This window comes from Saccopteryx bilineata, chromosome 3, assembly GCF_036850765.1.
Source record: "Saccopteryx bilineata isolate mSacBil1 chromosome 3, mSacBil1_pri_phased_curated, whole genome shotgun sequence".
NCBI lineage: Eukaryota > Metazoa > Chordata > Mammalia > Chiroptera > Emballonuridae > Saccopteryx > Saccopteryx bilineata.
This window is the reverse complement of record NC_089492.1, coordinates 265,331,373-265,357,350: the sequence shown is the minus strand read 5'-3', so window position 1 is coordinate 265,357,350 and position 25,978 is coordinate 265,331,373. Positions and strand designations below refer to the sequence as shown.

The 25,978-nt window shown below is 49.3% G+C and overlaps 2 protein-coding genes across 6 annotated transcripts; one reads left to right on the top strand and one right to left on the bottom strand.

Annotated features, from left to right (window-relative positions):
* Nucleotides 1–1,122: 1,122 nt before the first annotated feature.
* SH3D21 (SH3 domain containing 21) lies at nucleotides 1,123–23,606 on the top strand. Of its 3 annotated transcripts, XM_066269641.1 has the most exons (18): nucleotides 1,123–1,326; nucleotides 1,655–1,735; nucleotides 1,904–2,061; nucleotides 2,159–2,222; nucleotides 2,470–2,588; nucleotides 2,850–2,940; nucleotides 3,104–3,159; nucleotides 3,251–3,296; nucleotides 3,438–3,538; nucleotides 3,654–3,740; nucleotides 3,914–3,956; nucleotides 20,628–20,675; nucleotides 21,479–21,572; nucleotides 21,666–21,718; nucleotides 21,823–21,917; nucleotides 22,045–22,847; nucleotides 22,961–23,024; nucleotides 23,098–23,605. In XM_066269641.1, exons 2-18 carry the CDS (start codon nucleotides 1,732–1,734, stop codon nucleotides 23,167–23,169), a joined length of 1,998 nt encoding a protein of 665 aa, XP_066125738.1. In that variant the 5' UTR covers nucleotides 1,123–1,326; nucleotides 1,655–1,731; the 3' UTR covers nucleotides 23,170–23,605. The 3 variants fall into 3 exon arrangements, with proteins under 3 accessions (XP_066125738.1, XP_066125739.1, XP_066125737.1); XM_066269640.1 differs by lacking the exon at nucleotides 1,123–1,326 and having other exon boundaries at nucleotides 1,474–1,735; XM_066269642.1 differs by lacking the exons at nucleotides 1,123–1,326; nucleotides 20,628–20,675 and having other exon boundaries at nucleotides 1,473–1,735; nucleotides 23,098–23,606.
* Nucleotides 23,607–23,804: 198 nt separating this feature from the next.
* EVA1B (eva-1 homolog B) lies at nucleotides 23,805–25,702 on the bottom strand. 3 transcript variants are annotated; one of them, XM_066265080.1, is made up of 3 exons: nucleotides 25,533–25,702; nucleotides 25,042–25,246; nucleotides 23,805–24,761 (listed from the first exon to the last, which is right to left on the bottom strand). In XM_066265080.1, the coding sequence occupies exons 2-3, from the start codon at nucleotides 25,106–25,108 to the stop codon at nucleotides 24,334–24,336; spliced, it is 495 nt and encodes a 164-aa protein (XP_066121177.1). In that variant the 5' UTR covers nucleotides 25,109–25,246; nucleotides 25,533–25,702; the 3' UTR covers nucleotides 23,805–24,333. The 3 variants fall into 3 exon arrangements, with proteins under 3 accessions (XP_066121177.1, XP_066121178.1, XP_066121176.1); XM_066265081.1 differs by having other exon boundaries at nucleotides 25,042–25,220; XM_066265079.1 differs by having other exon boundaries at nucleotides 23,808–24,761; nucleotides 25,042–25,139.
* Nucleotides 25,703–25,978: the final 276 nt, after the last annotated feature.

The following is a 25,978-nucleotide window of genomic DNA, read 5'->3' as shown; positions in this document are numbered from 1 at the left end:
ATGTACCCCCTCCCCCACTATTTTCTGATTTTTTCTGGGCTGGGCTTCCCATTCTCCACCAGCAGCTCCAGTCTCCCAGCCTTCTAGTCCTGCTGATCCTGTCAGCAACAGCGGTGGAACTGGACGGCGGTTTCTGGTCTGTTTTCTAAGAAACTTCTGAATTCTATTATCTTTACAAATATAAGATGAGAAAATAATTTTTTCAATATTTTTTATTAATCTTTTTATAAAATGAAAAGAAACTCCTATGATCGATTAAGGAAGGTGGTTATGGCTGGGTGATTTGTGGGGTTTTCTTTTATTATTTTTTTCCTTCGTCATTTTTAACCTTAAGCTTTAAGTTGAAACATTCTCAGATGTGGGGGGGGGGGACATCCTCTTGAAATATATAGGTCCTTGTGCTTGCCTTCTGGGGAGGCGGTCCTGAGCAGGTGAATCATATGGCACTTATGCATATGGTATATGCGGACTGCGTCCACCTCTTCCCCCCAACCTTTGCCTCTTTTGGGTTGTTGTGCTACTTTCCCCTTACTTTGCTACATTTCTATAGTTAAGTTGGTTTTACTTGAATGATTCATGTTTAGGGGGGAAAAATGAAAATACCCTTCAAGATTTGTTTCAACTCCTCCTGCAAATAAAAATAAATGAAGTGGCAGATGTAAATGGGCTTTGGTCATTATCACCTTGAGAAAGTGTGTTTGTGTGCGCGGTGTAGGGGGCGGGGGCGTGGATATTTACCGGAGCAGCTTCAGGGAACAGGAAAGATTAAATGTCTGGGGGCTGGGCCCAGGCACTTGCCCAGCCCATCCTCACCAGTGCCCTACGCTCGTTCTGGGAGGAGCCTCAGCCATCCCTCTGCAGGCTCATGACTTTATTCATTCCCATCCCAATGGTTTACTTTATTCTGTACTATGGACACAGGAGAACCAGGTTTTTTCACTGGTGTGTCATGAGCAAGGACTTTGGCTTCCAAGGCAGGGGCCAAGGGGTGTGGATAACAGGCTCAACTTTCTGAGTCTTGAAAACAGCCCCTGTGGAATGGGCATTAGGTGGGCCCTAACCGTCAGCTCTTGCCAGCTCTGGACTGGCTGTAGCCAGCAGAAGCCTTGAAAGCTCAAGTTCCTTTCTTCCCGCCTTCCCTCCAAGGAGAATCCGGAGGTGTTTTCTGAAACTAGAAGCGTCTTCCCTAGATGGCTGCCAGAGAGGGATAGACGCCTCCCAGGGAAAGCAGAATATACCAGCAGTAACTTTTGCTCACTAGAACCACTCCCTTCCACCCAGCTCCCGCCTTGGAGCGGTTCCTGCCTGCAGGGAGGGCCCGCCCTGGTATGTACCTCTCCGCACCTCTTCCCCTGCAGCTAAAAGCTTACCAGCATGGAGGGTAGGGTCAGGAAGGCTCTGAAAAGGTGGGTGGGAGCCTCAGGGCCAAGACTGGGAAGTAGGGAGGCAGCTAGACCAGGTGACTAGGCTAGCAAGAGCAGGTGTGGGACCTGTGACCTTAGCGCTGGCCAAAGACCCTGGAGTCCTCACCTCTGGGTTGGGGGTTGAACCTGCCGAGCCGGGCCGCCCCCTCTCCCACACCCACTCTCTGTACCTGGAGCGGGACCTATCCTATCCTGTCATGTCTCCGCCCCTTTGCCTCACACTCTCGCAGCTCATCCCAGCAGTGTTCGGCTCTCGGCGGGATCGAACTGTCCTCCCAGCCCGGTTCTGGAGGGATCCCCGGAAGCTATGGGTATGTGCAGAGGGTGTGGGGTAGCTCCTCTACACAATCCTGTGGAAATGGCAACAAAACCCTACACCACCACCCCGCTCTTCCGCTGTTCTCAACACGGAGCCCGGGACTTGCGCCTTGGCCAGACTGCCCTGACTAGGCCCTTCTGAGCTGCGCTTCCGCCCGCAGAGGTGCTGGTACTGGCTGGATACCGCGCACAGAAGGAGGGCGAGCTGACTCTGGCGCCGGGGGACGTGGTGCGACAGGTGTGCAAGGGCCCCACACGGGGCTGGCTACGCGGAGAGCTGGGGGGCCATTGTGGCCTCTTCCCCGAGCGCCTGGTGCAGGTGAGCCCGGGCCGGGGGGTCGGGTTGGCCGCAAGGGGAGGCCTCAGCCTACATCCTCGGGAGCTGAAAGCCCCTCTTTCCGAACCGTCATTTCCAGGAGATCCCGGAGTCTTTTCGCGGCACTGGAGAAGCGCCGAGACCACGCTGTGGGCGTGGCCAAAGTAAGAGCCGGGCGGGTGGGCGGGCGCGTGGAGTCGGCGCAGTCAGGTCTTCCTGAACTTGCCAGAATGGGCGCCTCTGTGGGCGGAGCCGCTAGGCCGCTCTGCGCTCTGTGATTGGTTCTAGAGCACAATGCTCCGCCCCGGGCGGGGCCTGGAGGTATTTAAGGCGGGCGCTGGCGTGCCACACCTCCCTTAGCTCAGCGTCTTGGGGCACCCGGCTTAAATGGTTCGTTCACGTCCCATCCAGGTTGCTCCGCTAAGTCTCGGGGCACCCAAAGATGGTGCAAAGTGAACTTCAACTACAGCCCAGAGCAGGCAGACGAACTGAAGTTGCAAGCTGGGGAGATTGTGGAAGTGATAAAGGAGGTGAGGGGATGAAGTGATGAGAAGATTTGGAGATGTGGAGCACACACACACACACACACACACACACACACCCGTGAGGGGAGATGGGTGAAGTGAGGGTATGGGCGATGGAAATGGTAAGAGGCACAGAGGTGGGAAAGGGAGGGAGCAAGGATGGAGGGGGCCATCGGGCAGAACTGGGTAGAACCAAGAATGTATGGACGATCCTAGAGAGACCCTTGGGGCAGAATCAAATGCCCCTGCGTCCTACCCCCTCCCCAGATTGAGGACGGCTGGTGGCTTGGAAGGAAGAATGGGCAGCTGGGAGCCTTCCCATCCAACTTTGTGGAGTTGCTGGACAGTGGACCCCCAAGTGAGACCTGGATCCCGTGAGACCCTGTGACCAGACTCTGCAGTCTCCAGTGACCCTCCCAGAGTCCTGGACCTGTGACCCCTTTAACCCCTTTGACCCCTTCGACCCCTTCTATGATCTAACCTGTGAATTGGCTCCCCTCTAACCTCCCTATACCCCACAGGCATTGATAACCCAGACATGCCTTCAATCAGCCTTGATTCTCAGCGGCCTGCCAAGGTAAATTGGGTGGAGTAGGCACGGAGGTGGTGTGTTGGGGAGGAGGGGGTTAGAGGCTCAGCTTGTTCCTCCCTCTCTCTGCCCTCACTAGCTGAGCACCCTGACCTATGACAGCCCTCCAGACTACCTGCGGACAGGTGAGCACACAGCCAAAGGGTCTCTTGGAGCGTCCTCCCCAAAGCCTTTGGGGACTGGAGACCCAGTTAGGCTGATGGAGGAGGGAGCCACAGACTAATTTGGGGAGGGGAGCTGGCTTCAGCAGACTGACCTCCCCTCAGTCTTCCACCCCGAGACTTACAGGGTCCTGTTTGACTACCATCCGGAGGCCCCAGATGAATTGGCACTGCGGAGGGGGGACGAGGTGAAAGTACTAAGGAAGGTAGGAGAGGCACAGGCAGAGGAGGGTGCAGTGGGGGATTCTGAGAAGGGGTGGGACCTGGGAGGAAGGAACTTGGGGCCCTGCTTCACCTCCTCACAGCATCTTTCTCTCCCAGACCACAGAGGATAAAGGCTGGTGGGAAGGAGAGTCTCAAGGCAGAAGAGGAGTTTTCCCAGACAACTTTGTGCTTCCACCACCCCCAGTGAGTACAGAGTCAGACACTCAGGTGTGTGTGGGGGGAGGGGACAAGGCTACTCTGGACAAAGTTAGGGGTCACTGTGCTCAGTGGACACAGCTGGAGGGTCACTCCTAAATGAGAGTAGACGTAGAAATGTGGGACTTCTCTTCAGATTTTGTTACTTCTTTTCTGCATAGATCAAGAAGTTGGCTCCACGAAAAGTGGTATCACGAGAATCAGGTGGGTGCCCTGGAAGCCTGGGTTTGGGGGTTGGGTTGCCTGGGAGATCCATCAGTCCAGTTGCCTATAAACACCCCGCTTAGGAGTACGTCCTGATGGGTTAAGGCTCTTCTAGGAATGTATATGGGTCAGGTTTGTGTGTGTTAATATGTTCATGTTTCTCTGTGTGTCTTGAGAATGGGGCTATCATTGTGTTTAGATTTGTTTCAAGAAAATATATGGATTGGTATGTCTGGGTTTGTGAGATTGTTTATAATCATGTGTTCTATAAGTGTGTATATGAATAGCTCTGTATAATATGTGTAGGGATGTGTTTCTTTTTATTTTATTTAAAAATTATTTTTAATTTTTTATTTATTTATTTTTATTTATTCATTTTAGAGAGGAGAGGGAGAGACAGAGAGAGAGAGAAGACAGAGAGAGAGACAGAGAGAGAGAAGGGGGGGAGGAGCTGGAAGCATCAACTCCCATATGTGCCTTGACCAGGCAAGCCCAGGGTTTTGAACCAGCGACCTCAGCATTTCCAGGTCGACGCTTTATCCACTGCGCCACCACAGGTCAGGCCTTTATTTTAAAATTTTATGTCTTGATTTTTAGAGAAAGAAGGGAGAGAGAGAGAGAGAGAGAGAAACACCAATTTGTTGTTCCACTTATTTATGCTGTACATTTATTGGTTAATTCTTGTGGGTGTCCTGACCAGGTGATCAGACCTGCAGCCTTGGCATATTGGGTGTTTATTTATCTTTTGAGGTAATAGTTCATCAAATACATGCCAAAAGAAAATGTGTTTTAAAACTTTATGAAAACCCATGGTCTATCACTCAAACCCAAGAACTGAAACATGGCCATTAGTTCGTGTTCTCCTTTCCCATTGTGCTACTTCCCCTACGCCGAAGACAAACACGATCCTGAATTTTGTGTTTATAGTCCTCATGAGTTTTTCAGACTTTTCATTTATTCATTGATTTTAGAGAGAAAGGGAGGAAGAGAGAGAAGCATCAGTTGTTCAATTTATTTATGAATTTATTGGTTGATTTTTATATATGCCCTGACTGGGAATTGAACCCACAACCTTGGCATAGCAGATTGCCACTCTAACCAATGGGCTACCCAGCCAGGGCGCTAATTCTCATGAGTTTTAAGTTTACTTAAATATGTATGTGCCTAAACAACGTATCACTTTATTTTTGCTTGTTTTTGAGCTTTATAAAAATGGTATCTCCCTGGTCACGGCATACACAGGAATAGATTAATATTTCTGTCTCTCTAAAATTAGTAAATTTAAAAAAATTTTTAATTGTATTATATGTTTATAAACTCTGGGACTTCATGTTTACATTCAACATTAAGTTTCTAAGATTCATCTATGTTGTATGTAGATGTCATTTATTTTCCCTTGTAGGGGATTACCACGGTTTATGTATCAGCTCTCCTCCTGATGTTAGATATTTCCATTGTTTTTATTATTACAAATAGTGCTGCTATGAATATTTATGTGCCTATCTTCTGGTATGCTAAGTATAATTGCTTTAGGATATAATTCTAGGAGTAGCACTGCTAAATTATAGGGTATGTGAATGTTCAACTTTTATGAGATAAAGTGAAATTGGTTTCCAAAATGATTGTAGACTTTACCACTTCATCTGTGTATAAGAGATTTTATTGATCCAAATCCCCTTCAACACTTGGTATTATTAGATTTTGTTTTGTGAATCTAATAGGCACAAAATACCATCTCATTGTGAACTTAATTTTGCATTTCCCTAATTCGTAATTGTTGAAGTTCTTTGTTCTGAATATCAGTCCTTTATGGGTTATATATGTTACATATTTTCTCTTGGTTTGTAGCTTGTCTTCTGTTTTATGAATTTTTTAATGAGAAGGAGTTCTTAATTTTAATAAAACATATCAATTTAATGGTTGGAAAGGTTTTTTTTGTTTAAAAAAATCCTGCTCTGGCCAGGTAGCTCAGTTGGTTAGAGAGTTGGTATGTGTGAGAGTCAACCAATGAATGCATGGATAGGTGGAACAACAGATCGATTTTTTCTCTCTCTCTCCCTTCCTCTTTCTCTAAGATCAATAAATAAATAACATTAAAATATAATAATAAAAAATTAAAAAATCCTTCTTGCTTCAAGTATAACTTGCTTCAAGTTATACTTTCTTTAAAATATTTAAAGTGTTGCTTTTCATTTTAAGTGCTCTTATCTATGTAGCATTGAATTTAAAGGATGAGCCAATTACAGCTTTTTCCACATGGACAATCACTTGTTCCAACATTATTATTTTCTGCATGTGAGTTTTACACAACTTTTTTTTCTTTTTCTTTTTTTGTGGTAGAGACAGAGAGAGTCAGAGAGAGGGACAGATAGGGACAGACAGACAGGAAGGGAGAGAGATGAGAAACATCAATTCTTTGTTGTGGTGCTTTAGTTGTTCATTGATTGTTTTCTCGTATGTGCCTTGACCACAGGCCTTTAGCAGACCGAATGACCCCCTTGCTCAAGCCAGCAACCTTGGGCTCAAGCTGGTGAGCCTTGCTCAAACCAGATGAGCCCACACTCAAGCTGGCGACCTTTGGGTCTTGAACCTGAGTCCTCCGCATCCCAGTCCAACACTCTATCCATTGCGCCACCACCTGGTCAGGCTTACACAACTTTTTTTTTTTTTGCATTTTTCTGAAGTTGGAAACGGGAGGGCAGTCAGACAGACTCCCGCAAGTGCCTGACCGGGATCCACCCGGTATGCCCACCAGGGGGCGATGCTCTGCCCATCTGGGGCATCGCTCTGCCACAATCAGAGCCATTCTAGCACCTGAGGCAGAGGCCACAGAGCCATCCTCAGTGCCCAGGCCAACTTTGCTCCAATGGAGCCTTGGCTACGGGAGGGGAGGAGAGAGACAAAGAAGAAGGAGAGGGGGAGGGGTGGAGAAGCAGATGGGCACTTCTCCTGTGTGCCCTGGCCAGGAATCAAACCCAGGACTCCCGCATGCCAGGCCGACGCTCTACCACTGAGCGAACCGGCCAGGGCCTTTATAAGACTTATTCTTAGATTCCCTCAGAGTTTTTATTGTGTCTTTAAGAAAATTAAGTATACGCCCTGGCCGTTTGGCTCAGTGGCAGAGCATCAGCCGGGTGTGTAGAAGTCCCAGGTTAAATTCCCGGTCAGGTCACACAGGAGAAGTGACCATCTGCTTCTCCACTGCTTCCCCTCTTGCTTCTCTCTCTCTTTCTCTCCTCTTCTCCTGCAGCTGTGGCTCAATTAGAGCGAGTTGGCCCTGGGCGCTGAGGATGGTCTATATCCTCTGCTTCAGATGCTAAAAAATGGCTCTGGTTGGAAAAGAAGAGCAAGGGCCCCAGATGGGCAGAGCATTGCTCTCTAGGGGGCCGCTGGGTGGATCCCAGTCTGGGCACATGCAGGAGTCTGTCTCTGCCTCCCCTCTTTTCACTAATAAGTAAATAAATACATAAATAAGTAAATTAGATATCCTTCTGTTTATTATAAAAACATAGAAATGCATAGATTTTTTAAAATGAATTTTTTAATTTAATGATTGATTTTTAGAGAAAAAGAAAGAAACATGTTCCATGGGATTCACTGGTTAATTCTTCCATGTGCCCTGACTGGGGATGGAACCCACAACCTTGGTGTATCAGGGCAATGCTCTAACCAACTGAGCTACTTAGCCAGGGCTGCACTGATTTTTGTATACTGATTTTATATCAGCCATGGTGGTAACTGTTTACTTCCAACTAATTTATTAATAGATTTTTTTATTATTACCTGACCAAGTGGTGGCACAGTGAATAGAGTGTCGGACTGGGACGTGGAGGACCCAGGTTCAAAACCCCAAGGTCGCCAGCTTGAGCACAGGCTCATCTGATTTGAGCAAGGCTCAGCAGCTTGAGCCCAAGGTTGCTGGCTTGAGCAAGGGGTTACTCGGTTTGCTGTAGCCTCCCGGTCAAGGCACATATGAGAAAGCACTCAATGAACAACTAAGGTGCTGCAACGAAGAATTGATGCTTCTTTTTTTTTTTTAATTCATTTTAGAGAGGAGAGGGAGAGACAGAGAGAGAGAGAGAAGAGACAGAGAGAGAGAAGGGGGGAGGAGCTGGAAGCATCAACTCCCATATGTGCCTTGACCAGGCAAGCCCAGGGTTTCGAACCGGCGACCTCAGCATTTCCAGGTCGACGCTTTATCTACTGCGCCACCACAGGTCAGGCTGCAACGAAGAATTGATGCTTCTCATCTCTCTTCCTTTCTGTCTATTCCTCTTTCTGACACTCTCTCTGTCAAAAAATAAAAAAAGATTTAAAAAAATAGATTTTTTTATTGATTTCAGAGAAAGAGAAAGAAATGTCAACTTGTTCCACTTATTTATACATTCATCGGTTGATTCTTGTGTGTGCCCTGACCAGGAGTTGAACCCTCTACCTTGGTGTATCAGGACGATGCTGCAACCAACTGAGCTACCTGGCCAGGGCTATCAATAGATTTTTTCTTTTTTTTTTACAGAGACAGAGAGAGAGTCAGAGAGAGATAGATAGGGCCCGACAGGAACGGAGAGAGATGAGAAACATCAATCATCAGTTTTTCCTTGCAACACCGTAGTTGTTCATTGATTGCTTTCTCATATTTGCCTTGACCGCGGGCCTTCAGCAGACCGAGTAACTCCTTGCTCGAGCCAGAGACTTTGGGTCCAAGCTGGTGAGCTTTGCTCAAACCAGATGAGCCCGTGCTCAAGCTGACGACCTCGGTAGTCTCAAATCTGGATCCTCCAGTCCGACGCTCTATCCACTGCACCGCCGCCTGGTCAGGCGATAGATTTTTTTTTAAATTTTTATTTATTTATTCATTTTAGAAAGGAGAGAGAGAAGAGAAAGAGAAGGGGGGGGAGGAGCAGGAAACATCAACTCCCATATGTGCCTTGACCAGGCAAGCCCAGGGTTTCACCTCAGCATTTCCAGGTCGGCGCTTTATCCACTGTGCCACCACAGGTCAGGTGATAGATTTTTAATAATAAGTTTTCTATGAAGACAATAATGTCTTCTGTGAGTAATGATAATTTTGCTCTGTCTTTTCTATCCCTTATTTAATTTATTTATTTTACTTTAGAAGCTAGGATCTCAGAGCAATATTGAGTAGGAGTAGTGGTGCTGAACATCTTTACCATGTTTCTGATTTTAAGTGGAATGCTGCTATTGAAATATTTTCCTAGTTTTATTTTACTTTTTTTTTTTTTTATTTTTTATTTTATTTATTCATTTTAGAGAGGAGAGAGAAAGGGAGAGAGAGACAGAGACAGGGGGGAGGAGCTGGAAGCATCAACTCCCGTATGTGCCTTGACCAGGCAAGCCCAGGGTTTCAAACCGGCGACCTCAGCATTTCCAGGTCGACGCCTTATCCACTGCGCCACCACAGGTCAGGCTACTTTTTTTTTTATCAAGTGAGCGAGCAAAAGAGAAACAACAGGGACAGACAGGCAGGAAGGGAGAGAGCTAAGAATCAATTCTTTGTTGTGACAATTTAGTTGTTCATTGATTACTTTATCCTATGTGCCTTGACTGGGGGGCTCCAGCTGAGCCAGTGATCCCTTGCTCAAGCCAGCAACCAGGGGGTTGTGTGTATGATCCCATGCTCAAGCCAGTAACTGGGGTTTCAAACCTGGGTCCTCTGCGTCCCAGGCCAATGCTCTATCCACTGCTCTACCACCTAGTCAGGCCCTAGTTTATCTTCAGAATTTTTACATTTATTTTTACTGTTCTCATCTGATCATCAGTGTTATACTGGTCCCATGAATGAGTTAAGGAATGTGTATATATATATATATATTTTTTTGTATTTTTCTGAAGCTGGAAACGGGGAGAGACAGTCAGACAGACTCCCGCATGCGCCTGACCAGGATCCACCCGGCACGCCCACCAGGGGGCGACGCTCTGCTCCTCCGGGGCGTTGCTCTGTTGTGACCAGAGCCACTCTAGCGCCTGGGGCAGAGGCCAAGGAGCCATCCCCAGCGCCCGGGCCATCTTTGCTCCAATGGAGCCTCGACTGCGGGAGGGGAAGAGAGAGACAGAGAGGAAGGAGAGGGGGAGGGGTGGAGAAGCAGACGGGCGCTTCTCCTGTGTGCCCTGGCCAGGAATCGAACCCAGGACTTCTGCACGCCAGGCCGACGCTCTACCACTGAGCCAACCGGCCAGGGCTGGAATGTGTATTTTTAAAAATTCTTTATTTCTTGATTGATTTTTGAGAGAGAGGAAGGGAGAGAGAAACACTGATTTGTTGTTGCACTTATTTATGCATTTATTGGTTGATTTCTTGGATGTGCTCTGAGCTTGGATTGAACTTTCAACCTTAGGGCATTGGAATGACAAAGCAACTGAGCTACATGGCCAGGACCACAATTTTTCTGGTAGATGTTATATATGCTGCTAACATTTGCCTGTAAATTCATCTGGCCCTGTTTTTTTTTCCGTCATTGGAAAAAAATTAACTTTGTTAGCCTGACCAGCCGGTGACGCAGTGGATAGAGCCTCAGCTCATCCGGCTTAAGCGCGGGCTCACCACCTTGAGTGTGGGGTCACTGGCTTGAGCCCAAAGGCCGCTGGCTTATAGCCCAAGGTTGCTGGCTTGAGCAAGGGGTTGCTGGCTCAGCTGGAGTCCCTCAGTAAAGGCACATATGAAAAAGCAATCAATGAATAATTAAGATGCTGCAACCATGAGTTGATGCTTCTCATCTCTGTCCCTTCTTGTTTTAACCTCTCTGTTCCTCTCAAAAAAAAAAAAATCTCTTAAATAGTTATAAACAAGGCTAGCTGAGTTCTGTTCTTTTTTTCTTTTTTGTATTTTTCTGAATTGAGAAGCCAGGAGGCAGAGAGACAGACTCCTGCATGTGCCTGACCAGGATCCACCCAGCATGCCCACTAGGGGGCGATGCTCTGTCCATCAGGGGTGTTGCTCCATTGCAATCAGAGCCATTCTAGCACCTGAGGCCGAGGCCATGGAGCCATCCTCAGTGCCTGGGCCAACTTTGCTCCAATAGAGCCTTGGCTGTGGGAGGGGAAGAGAGAGATAGAGAGAAAGGAGAAGGGGAAGGGTGGAGAAGCAGATGGGTGCTTCTCCTGTGTGCTCTGGCCAGCTATTGAACCCAGAACATATACATGCTGGGCTGACACTCTACCACTGAGCCAACCGGCTGGCCAGGGCCTGCCTCCCTCCCTCCCTTCTCCCTTCCAACAGAACTATAATCTCACATTTATGGAGGCTAGAAACTTGAATCAAGATGTTGGCATGACCGTGGTCTCTCTAAGGCTCTAGGGCAGCAGTTCTCAACCTGTGGGTCCCGACCCACAGGTTGAGAACTGCTGCTCTAGGGGAAGAATTTTTCCTTCTTCTTATTTTCTGGTAGTTGCTAGCACTCATTGGCTTGTAGATGCATCACTGCATTCTCTGCCTCTGTCTTCACATGGTCTCCTGCCCTGTGTGAGTCCAAATTTCTCTCTTGTAATGACACCAGTAATTGGTTTAGGGTCCACCCTAATCCACTGTGTCATCCTAACTTGATTATATCTGCAGAGACTCCTTTTCAACTGCTCTTCCAATGGTTTTACCCTGGAACTCAGGGGAGAAGAAATCTTGCACTTACAAGACTTGCACGGGGCCCTGGCTGGTTGGTTCAGTGGTAGAGCATCGGCCTGGTGTGCAGGAGTCCCAGGTTTGATTCCCAGCCAGGGCACACAAGAGAAGCGCCCATCTGCTTCTCCACCCCTCCCCCTCTCCTTTCTCTCTGTCTCTCTCTTCCCCTCCTGCAGCCAAGGCTCCATTGGAGCAAAGTTGGCCCGGGCGCTGAGGATGGCTCCATGGCCTCTGCCTCAGACTCTAGAATGGCCCTGGTTGCAACAGAGCAATGCCCCAGATGGGCAGAGCATCATCCCTCGGTGGGCATGCCAGGTGGATCCCGGTCAGGTGCATGCGGGAGTCTGTCTGACTGCCTCCCTGTTTCCAACTTCAGAAAAAAAAATAAAAAAAAAGAAAGACTTGCATGACTGCATTCTGTCTCCTGGTCCCTAGTTAACAATGGCTGGCCAAAAGTTTGACTGCAATTCTTGAATCAGTTTTAGTGACTTTTCTTTTTTGTTGTTGTTTTAAAGAGACAGGGACAGGAAGGGAGAGTGATGAGAAACATCAACTCATAGTTGCAGCACCTTAGTTGTTCATTGATTGCTTCCTCATATGTGCCTTGACCTGGGGCCTCCAGCTGAGCCAGTGACCCCTTGCTCAAGCCAGCGACCATGGGGTCATGTCTATGCTCCCACACTCAAGCAGGCGACTTCAGAGTTTCAAACCTGGGTCCTCAGCATCCCAGGTTTACACTCTATCCACTGTGCCACTGCCTAGACAGGCTTATTTTTCTTAATTACCTATCTAATTGATGTTTTCTAATTATTTGTGTGAAGTTGTTCATAATATTATCTTACATTCTTTTAAGTCTCATCTGTATCTGTAGTTACAATCATTCTATTTTTTTTAAAGATTTTCTTCATTGATTTTTTTAAAGAGGAGAGAGAAAAAAGAGAGAGAAGGGGGAGGATTGGGAAGCATCAGCTTCTAGTTGCTTCTAGTATGTGCCTTGACCAGGCAAGGCCGGGGATTTGAATCACAGTAAACTCAGCATTCTAGATCGATGCTTTATCCACTGTGCCACCACAGGTCAGGCAAGTCTTTCATTTCTAAGACTGTTTTTCCCGTATCTTTTTTGTTATTGTTCAATCTCTTCAAGTACTTAAAAAAAATTTTTTTCCGCCTGACCACACAGGTGGTGGCACAGTGGATAGAGTGTCAGACTGGGATGCGGAGGACCCAGGTTTGAGACCCCAAGGTTGCCAGCTTGAGCGCGGGCTCATCTGGTTTGAGTAAGGCTCACCAGCTTGGACCCAAGGTCGCTGGCTTGAGCAAGGGGTTACTCGGTCTGCTAAAGGCCCATGGTCAAGGCACATATGAGAAAGCAATCAATGAACAACTAAGGCAGGGGTCGGGAAACTTTTTGGCTGAGAGAGCCATGAACGCCACATATTTTAAAATGTAATTCTGTGAGAGCCATACAATGACCCATGTACATTACACATTATCCAGTAAAAATTTGGTGTTGTCCTTGAGGACAACTGTGATTGGCTCCAGCCACCCACAACCATGAACATGAGCGGTAGGAAATGAATGGATTGTCATACATGAGAATGTTTTATATTTTTAGCATTATTTATTTTTTTTATTAAAGATTTGTCTGCGAGCCAGATGCAGCCATCAAAAGAGCCACATCTGGCTCGTGAGCCATAGGTTCCCGACCCCTGAACTAAGGTGTCACAATGAAAAACTGATGATTGATGCTTCTCATCTCTCTCTAATCCTGTCTGTCTGTCCCTATCTATCCCTCTCTCTGACTCTATGTCTTTGTAAAAAAAAATTTTTTTTCATTGTATCTTTTTTATTGTGGTTAAATATAAGATTTACCATCTTGGCCTGACCAGGTGGTGGCGAGGGGGATAGAGCGTTGGACTGGGATGCAGAGGACCCAGGTTCAAAACCTCAAGGTCACTGGCTTGAGCATGGGTTCATCCAGCTTGAGCACAAGCTCACCCACTTAATCGTGGAATCACCGGCTTGAGCGTGGGATCATAGACATGACCCCCTGGTCACTAACTTGAGCCCAAAGGTCGCTGGCTTGAGCAAGGGATCACTCGCTCTGCTGTAGCCCCCCAGTCAAGGCACATATGAGAAAGCAGTCAATGAACAACTAAGGAGCCTCAATGAAGAATTGATGCTTCTTATCTCTCTCCCTTTCTGCCTGTCCCTCTGTCCTTCTTTTTGTCTCTCTCTTTCTCTGTCACAAAAAAAAACAAACATGTAAGGACGTAGGGTAGAAGAAGCAACAGGAGAGAGTTCTACCTTTTAATTGGGCTGTTTAGACCAGGAGTTAGTAAATTATGGTTTGTGGACCAAATCTTCCCTGCTACCCATTTAAAAAAAGTTTCTTGAGTTAAAATCCACACACCACACAATTCACTCACTTAAAATATACAGTTCATGATGTTTAGTATGTTCATAGACTTGTCCAACATCACCACAATTGTAGGACATTTTCATCGCCCCCAAAGGAAACCCTACCCTCTTTAGCCATCAGTCCACCAGTCTCCTCATTCTCTCCCAGACCAGCCCTAGACAACCACTAATCTACTTTATCTCGATAGACATTTATTTACATTTAATATACATGATATCATACAATATATGATCTTTTTTTAATGTTTATTTTATTGATTTTAGAAAGAGAGGAAAGGAGAGAGAGACAGACAGAGACGACAGGAACATAGATCTGTTATTGTATGTGCTCTGACCGGGGATTGAACTAACAATCTCTGTGCTTCAGCATGATGCTCGAGCCAACCAAGCTATCTATCTGGTCAGGGCAATATATGGTCTTTTGTAATGGGTTTCTTTCACCTCACATAATTTTTTTTTTTAATTTTTTTTATTTTTATTTATTCTTTTTTTTTTTTTTTTTTTTTTTGCATTTTTCTGAAGCTGGAAACAGGGAGAGACAGTCAGACAGACTCCCGCATGCGCCCGACCGGGATCCACTCGGCACGCCCACCAGGGGGCGATGCTCTGCCCACCAGGGGGCGATGCTCTGCCCATCCTGGGCGTCGCCATGTTGCGACCAGAGCCACTCTAGCGTCTGGGGCAGAGGCCACAGAGCCAACCCCAGCGCCCGGGCCATTTTTGCTCCAATGGAGCCTTGGCTGCAGGAGGGGAAGAGAGAGACAGAGAGGAAAGCGCGGCGGAGGGGTGGAGAAGCAAATGGGCGCTTCTCCTATGTGCCCTGGCCAGGAATCGAACCCGGGTCCTCCGCACGCTAGGCCGACGCTCTATCGCTGAGCCAACTGGCCAGGGCCTATTTATTCATTTTTAGAGAGGACAGAGAGAGGGAGAGACAGAGACAGAAAGAGAGAGAAGGGGGGAGGAGCTGCAAGCATCAACTCCCATATGTGCCTTGACCAGGCAAGCCCAGGGTTTTGAACCGGCAACCTCAGCATTTCCAGGTCGACGTTTTATCCACTGCGCCACCACAGGTCAGGCTCACATAATATTTTTAAAGTATATTCATTTTGTATTATATTTTATATTTTATTCTTTTTTATTTTCTTATTCAGTGAGAGGAGGTGAGGCAGAGAGACAGACTCTGGCATGTGCCCCAACCGTGACCCACATGGCAAGCCCTCTAGGTGGCAATGCTTTGCCCATTTGGGGCGTTACTTTATTGCTCAGCAGCCAAGCTCTTATTAGCGCCTGAGGTGGAGGCCATGGAGCCATCCTCAGTGCCCGGGGTCAACTCACTCCAGTTGAGCCATGGCTGCATGAGGGCAAGAGGGAGGGAGAGAGAAGCAAGAAGGGGAGGGGTGGACAAGCAGATGCGTACTTTTCCTGTGTGCCCTGATGGGGAATCGAACCTGGGACATCCATATGTTGGGCCAATGCTCTACCACTGAGCCAACAGGCCAGGCCTATTTTATTCCTTTTTATTGCAATATTCCTTTGTATAAAAGAGTGCACCCAATTTTATCCATTCATTAGCTGACAGACATTTGAGATTTTTCTACTTTTGGCTATGAACTTTTGTGTACAAGTTTTTATTCGGCTGTGTTTCCATTTCTCTTGGGTATATACCTAGGAAAGGAATTGCTGGGTGATATGATAATTCTGTGTTTATCTCTGGGAAGAACTGCCAGGCTGCTTTCCAAAGTGATTGCACCATTTTATATTTCTACTGGCGGTGAATGAGGATTCTGGTTTCTCCACATTTACACCAACCCTTGTTCTCTTTCTGATCATAATCATCCTACTGGGAATGAAATGGAGTCTCATTGTGATTTTGCTTTGCATTTCTCTGATGGCTAATGATGTTGAGCATGTTTTATATATTTACTAGCTATTTGTATATCTGTTAGGGAAATATCTATTTGAGTCCTTTGTCCATTTCTGAATTGGATTATCTTTTTACTGTTGAGTTGTTGGCATTCTTTATATGTTCTAGGTAAAAGTCTCTTATCAGATACATGATTTGCAAATATTTTTTTTCCATTCTTTGTGTTGTCTTTTTACCTTTCTTTTTGTTTATATTTTTGGTTTTTTAGATTCTACACATAAATGAAATCATGATATTTGCCTTTGTTTAACTGACTTATTTCAACTTTTTACTTTAATAGTGTCCTTTGATGCACAAAAGTTAAAAAAGAATTTTTAGCGTGCGTGCATGAGAGACAGAGAGAGGGACAGACAGACAGGAAGGGAGAGAGATAAGCATCAACTTATAGTTGTGACACCTTAGTTTTTTTGGGTTTTTTTTGTTTGTTTGGGTTTTTTTAGATTTTATTTATTCATTTTAGAGAGGGGAGAGGGGGAAGTGGGGAAGGAGCAGGAAGCATCAACACCCACATGCACCCAGACCAGGTAAGCCTAGGGCTCCGAACCGGCAACCCCAGCGTTCCAGGTCGACACTTTATCCACTGTGTCATCACAGGCCACACCTTAGTTGTTCATGAATTGCTTTCTCATATGTGCCTTGACTACAAGGCTCCAGCAGAGCTGATGACCCCTTGCTTAAGCCAGCGACCTTGGGCTTCAAGCCAGCAACCTTTGGGCTCAAGCCAGTGACCATGGGGGTCATGTCTATGATCCCATGCTCAAGCTGGTGAGCTGTGCTCAAGCCAGTGACCATGAAGTTTTGAACCTGGGTCCTCAGTGTCCCAAACCAACGCTCTCTTCACTGTACCACTGCCTGTTCAGACAAAAAGTTTTAAATTTTGATGAAGACTCATTAATTTATTATTTATTATTTTTTTGGTGTCTTGTGCTTTTGGTATCATATTTATAAAACCAATGCAAGTCCAAGGTTGTACCCCAAACTGATTGAGTTCAAACATGACAGTGAACCTGCTGATCCTCAACCTGCCCCAGACTCAGAAAGTCAATGTGAGGTGCAGAATGTGGGAGGAGATGGCTGGGGTGAGGGAAGCAAGAACCCCACCAAACATAAATGCTTCTCAGATTATTTTATGCCTTTGGTCAATTTCCAGAGCACTGAAATGGTTACTTTGTCAGTTTTGTCCAGCTTTCTAGTTGCCCTGTGGAGCACAAATTAGTCCACCATCTCAGTCAGCTATAGTCAAGCTGTCTTTCCATTATCCATTCCTTTATTATTTATTTATTTTTTACAGAGGCAGAGTTAGACAGGGACAGACAGACAGGAACGAAGAGAGATGAGAAGCACCAATCATTAGTTTTTCGTTGCGTTGCGCATTGCGACTTCTTAGTTGTTCATTGATTGCTTTCTCATATATGCCTTGACCACTGGCCTTCAGCAGACTGAGTAACCCCTTGCTGGAGCCAGCGACCTTGGGTCCAAGCTGGTGAGCTTTTTGCTCAAGCCAGATCAGCCTGCACTCAAGCTGGCGACCTTGGGGTCTCGAACCTGGGTCCTTCCTCATCCCAGTCCGATGCTCTATCCACTGCGCCACCACCTGGTCAGGCCATTATCCATTCCTTTAAACATTGCTTTCAATTCCTGCCTGGCCTGATAGCTCAATTGGTTAGAGCATTGTCCTGATGTGCAGAGGTTGCTGGTTTGATCCCTGTCAAAGCACACACAGAAACCAATCAATGTTTCTGTTTCTCTTTCTCCCTTTCTCTAAAATCAATAAATAAAACTTTGAGCCTGACCAGGCGGTAGCACAGTGGATAGAGCGTCGGACTGGGAGGTGGAAGACCCAGGTTCGAGACCCTGAGGTCGCCAGCTTGAGCATGGGCTCAGCTGGTTTGAGCAAAAAAACTCACCAGCTTGAGCCCAAGGTCGGTGGCTCAAGCAAGGGGTTACTCGGTCTGCTGAAGGCCCGCAGTCAAGGCACATATGAGAAAGCAATCAATGAACAACTAAGGTGTTGGAACGCGCAACAAAAAACTAATGATTGATGCTTCTCATCTCTCCGTTCCTGTCTGTCTGTCCCTGTCTATCCCTCTCTCTGACTCTCTCTCTCTCTGTCTCTGTAAAGAAAAAAATAAAACTTTGAAACAAAACAAAAATACATGGCTTTCAATTTATTTATTTATTTATTTTTCTGAAGCTGGAAACGAGGAGAGACAGTCAGACAGACTCCCGCATGCGCCCGACCGGGATCCACCTGGCACGCCCACCAGGGGCCACGCTCTGCCCAACAGGGGGCAATGCTCTGCCCCTCCGGGGCGTTGCTTTGGCACGACCAGAGCCACTCTAGCGCCTGGGGCAGAGGCCAAGGAGCCATCCCCAGCACCCAAGCCATCTTTGCTCCAATGGAGCCTTGGCTGCGAGAAGGGAAGAGAGAGACAGAGAGGAAGGAGGGGAGGTGTGGAGAAGCAAATGGGTGCATCTCCTATGTGCCCTGGCCGAACCCGGGTCCCCCGCACTCTAGGCCGACGCTCTACCACTGAGCCAACGGGCCAGGGCCGGCTTTCAAAAATTTTAACACCTTGTCTCACAATACTTCTAGTTTACTAATTCTCTCTCTAGCTTTTGGCTATGTTTAATCTACTGTTTAACCTGTATGTTGTGTTTTATGTCAAGAGTGCTATTTTCATCTCTAGTAGTTTAGCTTTTTCTTTCTTTTTTTTTTTTTTTTTACATCTGCCTGTTTATTCCTGATGGTCCCTTTGTTGCAGGCTCATCCTTTATTTCTTCAAAAAATTTTTTTATGATAGAGACAGAAGAGGGACAGATAGGGACAGAAAGAGGAAGGAAGAGAGATGAAAAGCATCAATTTTTCATTGCGGCACCTTAGTTGTTCATTGATTGCTTTCTCATATGTGCCTTGACCTGGGGCTACAGCTGAGTGAGTGACCCCTTGCTCAAGCCAGCAACCTTGGACTCAAATCAGTGATCTTGGGCTTCAAGTCAGCGACCTTTGGTCTCAAGCCAGCGACGATGGGATTGCATCTCTGATCCCACGCTCAAGCCAACGACCCTACACTCAAGTTGATGAGCCTGCACTTAAGCCAGTGACCTTGGGGCTTCAAACCTGGGTCCTCCATGTCCCAGTCTGATGTTCTGTCCACTGCATCACTGTCTGGTCAGGCTCTTCAAATATTTTATACAGAACTGTGTTGTGTTCTCTACTTGACAATTCCAGTATCTGCTGTGTGTCCTTGTGTGTTTTACGATTTTTGTGTGTGAGCTCATGACTTGATCACAACCTGTGGGAGTCTTGCATACCTTAGTAGGGGAAGACTTCTTCCGGAGAGGACTTCTACTTCTGGTTCTGGGCCCAGGCTCAGTAGCTATGGTAGGAGAGAAGGACAGGTAGGGATAGATAGACAGGCAGGGAGAAAGAGAGATGAGAAGCATCAATTCTTTGTTGTAGCACCTTAGTTATTCATTGATTGCTTTCTCATATGTGCCTTGACCGGGTGGCTACAGCAGACCAAGTGACCCCTTGCTCAAGCCAGTGACCTTGGGTTCAAAGTTGGTGAGCCTTGCTCAACCCAGATGAGCCCACACGCAAGCCGGTAACCTTGGGGTTTCGAACCTAGGTCCTCCGTGTCCCAGTCTGACGCTTTATCCACTGAGCCACCACCTGGACAGGCAAAGTTTTAACATTTTAATGTAAGGTGACTTAACTTAGAGTGTTGAACACATAATACACCTAAAACCTATATAATTTTATTAACCAATGTCACTCCCAATAAATTCAATTAAAAAAAACAAGAAACATTTTAACGAACTTTGACTATATGCCAAACACTCTTCTAACTACCTCATATGGATGAAATCCCTCAAACTTCACAACAACCCTACACGATGTGTACTGTTTTATCCATGTTTCATGGACAAGGACATTGGGCCACAGAGAGGTTAAGATATCTGCCCGCACAACTGTCATGTCATAGAACAAGATCAAAACCTGGTGTCTGGCCCTGGCCGGTTGGCTTAGCGGTAGAGCGTCGGCCTAGCGTGCGGAAGACTCGGGTTCGATTCCCGGCCAGGGCACACAGGAGAAGCGCCCATTTGCTTCTCCACCCCTCCGCCGCGCTTTCCTCTCTGTCTCTCTCTTCCCCTCCCACAGCCAAGGCTCCATTGGAGCAAAGATGGCCCGGGCGCTGGGGATGGCTCTGTGGCCTCTGCCTCAGGCGCTAGAGTGGCTCTGGTCGCAATATGGCGACGCCCAGGATGGGCAGAGCATCGCCCCATGGTGGGCGTGCCGGGTGGATCCCGGTCGGGCGCATGCGGGAGTCTGTCTGTCTCTCCCCGTTTCCAGCTTCAGAAAAATGAAAAAAAAAAACAAAAACCTGGTGTCTGGTTATAGGATCTATGCTCTTGCCCACTACGACGTGGCATCTGGCAGTCGGGGTGTGTATCTATGTGATAGTACGTGGAAGAGTACATTGCAGCATATGTGCATAAACCAGAGTGGCTGTTTGTGCCCACGGATATGGATATCCCTGTGTGACTGACTGCCTCTGATGTCATCTCAGTGTGGCCTTTTCTGACCACCTCAATTAAAATTATATTTTATTCTTACTTAGTAATACTTTATGACTCACGAACACGCTACATGTTTTATTTCTTTTGTTTATGTCTGCTTCACCAACAGAACACGAGCTCACTCGGGCTGCTGGGGGAGGAACACACCACAGGCAGGGTGAGTGAGGCCAAAGCCCGGTCGGAGGCTGTGGCAGTAGTCTAGGTGGTGGTGGTGACTGGATCTAGAGTGCTTAGTCGCGGAGGTGGTGACGAGGTGGATTTAGGGCATGTTTTAAAGATACAGCGGACAGGATTTACTGATGGGTTGGATGTATGCAGCATAAGCATATAAAAGAGGTCAAGAATCACTCCTTATTTCGTATAAGCAAGGGGTGAATGCATGAGATGGGGAACACTGAGAAAGGGGCAGATTCGGGGCAAAAGAGATATGTTTTGGATATGTTGAATGTGTGATGCCAGTTAGCTCTCCAAGTACAAAGAATGGGAGGTCAGTTAGATAGGAGTCTGGGGTCCAGGGAAGAGGAAGGAGCTAGAAATGGAAATGTTGGCGTTGTTGGCTTATTGGTGATAATTAAACCTGTGAGACTGGCTGAGATTGCTTAGGGAGGAAATGAGAGGGAGAGACAAAGAAGTTTCAGGGAGGGTGAACTGAAGATGTTGCCATAATCCAGGACAGAGATGAAGTCTGAACCAGTCATGGCACTAAGCAAAGAAAGACCTGGATTAAAAAACTGGCAGTATTTAGAGCCATCTCCCCACAAAGCCTTCCCTGACCATACTTTGGGGTGCTCCCACAGTGCATTGTGACCTGAGGGTGGCCAGTTTCCCCAGAGTTCCCAAGAGGCAGAGTCCAATATGATTGATCTCCTGACCCTAAACCCTGTGACAGCACAGGGCAGGGCTAGCAACTCTCGGCTGGATAAGGGATAACAAATGCTGCACTCCCCTCTGCCCTCCTAGCTCCTACTAAGGAACCAAAAAAGATGATGCCCAAAACAGCCCTCCCTACAGTCAAGAAGCTGATGACAGTCCACACTGGGCCCAGCAAAGCCAAGTAAGGAGAGTGGGCTTGGGGGAAGGATGAGGGTACAAAGGAAATGCTACTCCCTGCCCCACACTCCCTGCGTCTAATGGTGATCTGTTGCAGGCCATCTTGGACACCTGGTGGAGACAGTCAGAAGCGCCCCTCCCGAGACTCGGGTAAGTCTGGCTGCCTCCCTCAGTGGGATGAGGATGGGGGGACAGAGATGGAGAGAGACTCAGTATCCTACTGGGCCTGGGCTTCTCACGTCCTGCTCTCACAGGCTCCACTGGCAGCCTCCTCAATGGAGGTCCGGGCCACTCTGTTAAAAAGCGATCCAGAACCCAGGCTTCCAGGCAACGATATGCAACCAGTCAGGTGAGAGGCCACATATGGCAGAGTAGGAGACCGGGGAGAGACTGCTTCCTGGGGATATGGCATGTGAGGGTGAAGGATCCCAGGCCAAGGGGAGCCCTCACCTGAGACCTTGCCCCCATCACCACAGGAGGAAGAGCGAAGAAGTCGAGCAAAGGCCTCCCCTGTGAATAAAACCCCTACTCTGGGCAAGCCCCCCACCCCACAGAAGACCCTGTCTCTGGATAAGGCCCCCAACCCAGAGGAAACTCTGACTCCAGATAAGACCCCTACCCCAGAGGAGACCCTGACTCGAGAGGACAAGGCCCCCAGCCCAGATGGGGTCTTTTCTTTGGATGAGGTGTCTGCTCTAGGTGTCACCCCTGAAGGTGAAGACCCTGGCCCAAAGACTGCTCCTCCTGGGAATGAGACCTCCACCCTAGAAAAGGCCTTAACCCCTGATCAGATATTTTCTGAAGAGACTTCTGCTGGGGACAGCAGTCAGCTCCACCCATCCTCCCCCGAGGCAGTGCAGCCCAAGGGCACGTTTTTCTTGGTCAGTGAGGCTCAGTCCCAAGAGGAGGTCCACATGCCCCAGGAACGCCCCCTAGATAAGGGGGACAGCTCCACCCTCCAATCTGAGGCTAAGCCAGGGTCTGTGCCTGCCCTTGAGAAGGCTGACCCCGGGGAAGAGGCCACCACCCTCTTGGAGGGAGCACCTGCGAAGGATGAGACTACCCCCAAAGAGGAGGCATCTCCTGAAAAGGTAGTCCCTGCTCAAAAAAATCTACATCGTATCGAGCCAACTCCAGACCCTCAGGAGAGTCCCAGCCTCAATTCACTGGTCCCGCAAAATCCCACGGACAGCAAAAACAACAGAGATGACATAATGAGGCTACAGGACGAGGTGGAGTCTTTAAGGAGGGCCCTGGAGCTGATGGGAGTGCAGCTGGAGTAAGTGGGGGGGGGGTGGGGGGGTGGAAGTCGAGGAGATGGGAAGGAGAAGGGCAGGGGGCTGCTGGAAGCCAGCCCTAGCCCACCCCTTTCCCTTGCTCTCTTGTCCACAGAAGAAAGCTGACAGACATCTGGGAAGAGCTGAAGAGCGAGAGGGAGAAGCGCCAGTTGCTGGAGGTGAGTGTGGTGCAAATCCCTGGCCGGGAGGGGGCTGGTGGTTGGCTGTCCCCTGATACCTTCTCCCCACTAGATTCAGATGAATGGGAGGCTCCAGGAATCCTGGACCCCGGGATCCAACCACGCGCAGACGCAGACGCACTGAAGGGGGATTGCACACACCAAGGAGGGACTGCAGTGGATCCTGGAGGGGTATCTACCCTGGCCACCCACGTCCTTACACACACCTTTGGAAAACTGAAGAAAGTAAACTTTGCTGTGTACGCACTCCGTTACTGCCTGGTCTGTGGGGGCGGGGCCTTCGTGGCAGGGGCGGGGCCAGGCTGGCGCTCCGCATTCCTGGCGGTCTCTCTGGCACATCTGGCCAACATGTGGCTCTCATTACTGTTCCCAAGGCCTGCGCGCTGCTATTTTTACCCACCGGATGGCGGGGGTTGGAAGGGGGCGTCTCCTTCGGACGCCAGGCAGGAGGGGCCCAGGGCCAGGCCGGTCAGGCCCTGCCTGCAGCCGGATCCCGGAATCCAGCTGTGAGCTATAGGAGCAGTGGCCTTGCCTTCAAAACCCCGACCCCTTCCAATCGGCCCTACTGTCCACTCAGAAGGACTCACAGAGACGCACCTCAGCTCATACACAGCCCAGCTCAGGCACACGTGGTTACACTGGAGCTAATAGCACCTTAGCGTCAAGGTCAGGCTCCCGAGGCCTGGTGTGTGAGATTGCAGTGATGCATCAACCCTGGGGCATTTGTAGGGACAGGCGACATGTGTCCAGGCACGTGCCGGTAAGGAATGCATTTATGAGCAAGGAATTTGAGTGATGCTCGTTCTGTGAAAGACTGGTGAAACAGTGGAGTTGTGGGGTTTTTTGCTATCTGTGAAGTTAACACAGTAGGTGTGTTAACGATGGAGTGAGTGATTGATGGATGGAGATGGTCAGCCTGGTAAGGGAGTCTAATGGGGATCGGCCCTAGGGTCCTGTACATGACAGGAGCCTTGGGAACATTGGAAGCAGGGGTAACAGAGGAAGACTGAGTCACTAAGAATGCAGCTTTCATTGGTCACTTCACCTCTTAACCGTTCCCTGGAACGGGGTGGGGACCCTGTGTTCTGCCCTCCCCCCAGGGCCTTTGGGCAGGACTGGAGAAGGGCGCCTCCCAGAGGGTGGGATTCCACGCTTAATAGCACCGTGAGAGCTGTGCGGGCCTAGCCAACAGGACCGCTGGCAGGGACAGTCAGAATGTCCAGTGGCAACTATTAAGGCAAGTTCATGTCCAGTACCCAGAGCGCCTTGCAGTGGGAACGAGGCCCGGTCAGTAATAGTGCATGCGACCCAGGGTGCCAGTGGGCGCGGGGCTGGGCCCCAGTGTGCCGGTGCCCAGCAGGTCCGGCTGCCCGGTGCGCCAGATCTCCCGCAGGATTCGTTCCCTTTCCTCCAGGCGTTGCGCCCGCTCCAGCTCCTCTGCTGACGTGAAGACGTTAACGCTCAGGGGCCCGTCGGGCTCCGCGGACAGCTCCGCGCCAGGCAGTGTGTCGTCGGGGCCCAGCCGCGTCACCGTGTCCTCCTCGTCCTCGTCATCGTCCTCCGCCTCCAGGGGGCTACCGGGGTCCCGGTGCCGCGCGGGGACCCGGGGCCGCGGGCGGGGCGCGCAGGAGATGCTGATGACTAGCAGGCACAGGGTTAGCAGCAAGCCAAAGCAGACGCCCAGCACGAAGTAGAGGCCAAAGCTCTCGGGGTTAGCTGGAGGTCAGAGGGCAGAAATCATGGAGGGGCCCTGGCGGATGGGAGTCACTCCATCTCCAGGCTTTAAGTTGGGGCGGCGGGGGGGGGGGGGGGCAAGGACAGTATCCCATTTGAAAGCCATTAGGTAGCCACCATTGGGTAATGGGGGCAGTGAGGGATGACGGCAATTGGTTGTGGGAGACTAGCTGCGGGGCTGTGGTGATTAATAATGGCAGGGATGGGGAGGGAAGGGGCTTGTGGGGCCTCAAAGGGGCAGGGAGGGGTGGGCCGCCCTCACCGCGGATGTGTGCGTAAGCCGCCAGGCTGTTGCTGAGCAACTCCATGTCTCTTCGGGGGGCATCCATGCTGATCAGGGGGGGTAACTCCCCTGTCAACCTGCGAGGTCAGCATGATCAGATCCTAATCTCCGGCCTCCAGCTGACCCCGACCCGCTTTCTCCTGGGGCCGCTCCTCTCCCTGGAAGGGCAGCCCCAGGTTCCACACTGAGAAGAGCGGCGTCCTGACTCGGTTGTCGAGTTGGGCCCTGTTTGGGGATCCTCCCCCCTGCACATTGACGCCCCTCTAACCTGGGGGTCAGGGAGTGGGCCGCAGGAGGCTCCACCCCCACGTGAGGTCCCCAAAAGAGGTCCGGTTTCACTGTCCCCCAAGCGAGATGTTGGGGGAGCGCGAGTGCCTTCCGCTCTCCCTGGGAGAACTCCAGGAAGGGGAGGCTGCTTCCCTCTCCCATTTCGCGGGGACCCACCAGCCTGCAGGCCCGGGGTTACTCACCGTCAGCGCTCGTTTCTCCGCGGACCGGCCCCGGCACCTCCAGCGGCCGCACACACACGGGGTCCGGCCGCGCCCGCCCCGTCCGGTCCCGGCTGCCCCGCCCGCTCCGCTTGGCTCCCAGGCCACAGCAGCGCGGGCCGGACACGGGCCGATGGACCAGCCGGCGGAAAGTTTCCTCCGAGGAAAGAGGAGGGACGGGGCGGGGCGGGGCGGGGGAGGCGGGGAGGGAAAGGGCCGGCAGAGGAAGGGGAGAGAAGGGGGGAGCGAGGCCTGCGGGGCGCCTTCTCCCCCCCCCCCCCCCCCCGCAGGAAACCGCAGGGGAGGCGGGTTCCAGGGACCCGCCCCCAGGCTACGAATAACAACAATAATAATAATGATGAGGATGGAGTTTCACCTAAGAGCCACGCAATGGACTAAACTCTTTACAATATTTTTACTTCTTTTTA

What these genes read in the sequence shown, in the direction of transcription:
- SH3D21 (XM_066269641.1), top strand. An exon ending in ATTCTCAGCGGCCTGCCAAG is followed by an intron (nt 3,160 to 3,250) that starts GTAAATTGGGTG and finishes TGCCCTCACTAG; the next exon opens with CTGAGCACCCTGACCTATGA. An exon ending in ACTGGGCCCAGCAAAGCCAA is followed by an intron (nt 21,573 to 21,665) that starts GTAAGGAGAGTG and finishes GATCTGTTGCAG; the next exon opens with GCCATCTTGGACACCTGGTG.
- EVA1B (XM_066265080.1), bottom strand. Translation starts at nt 25,108, where the DNA reads ATGGATGCCCCCCGAAGAGACATGGAGTTGCTCAGCAACAGCCTGGCG. An exon ending in GGCTTACGCACACATCCGCG is followed by an intron (nt 24,762 to 25,041) that starts GTGAGGGCGGCC and finishes TCTGACCTCCAG; the next exon opens with CTAACCCCGAGAGCTTTGGC.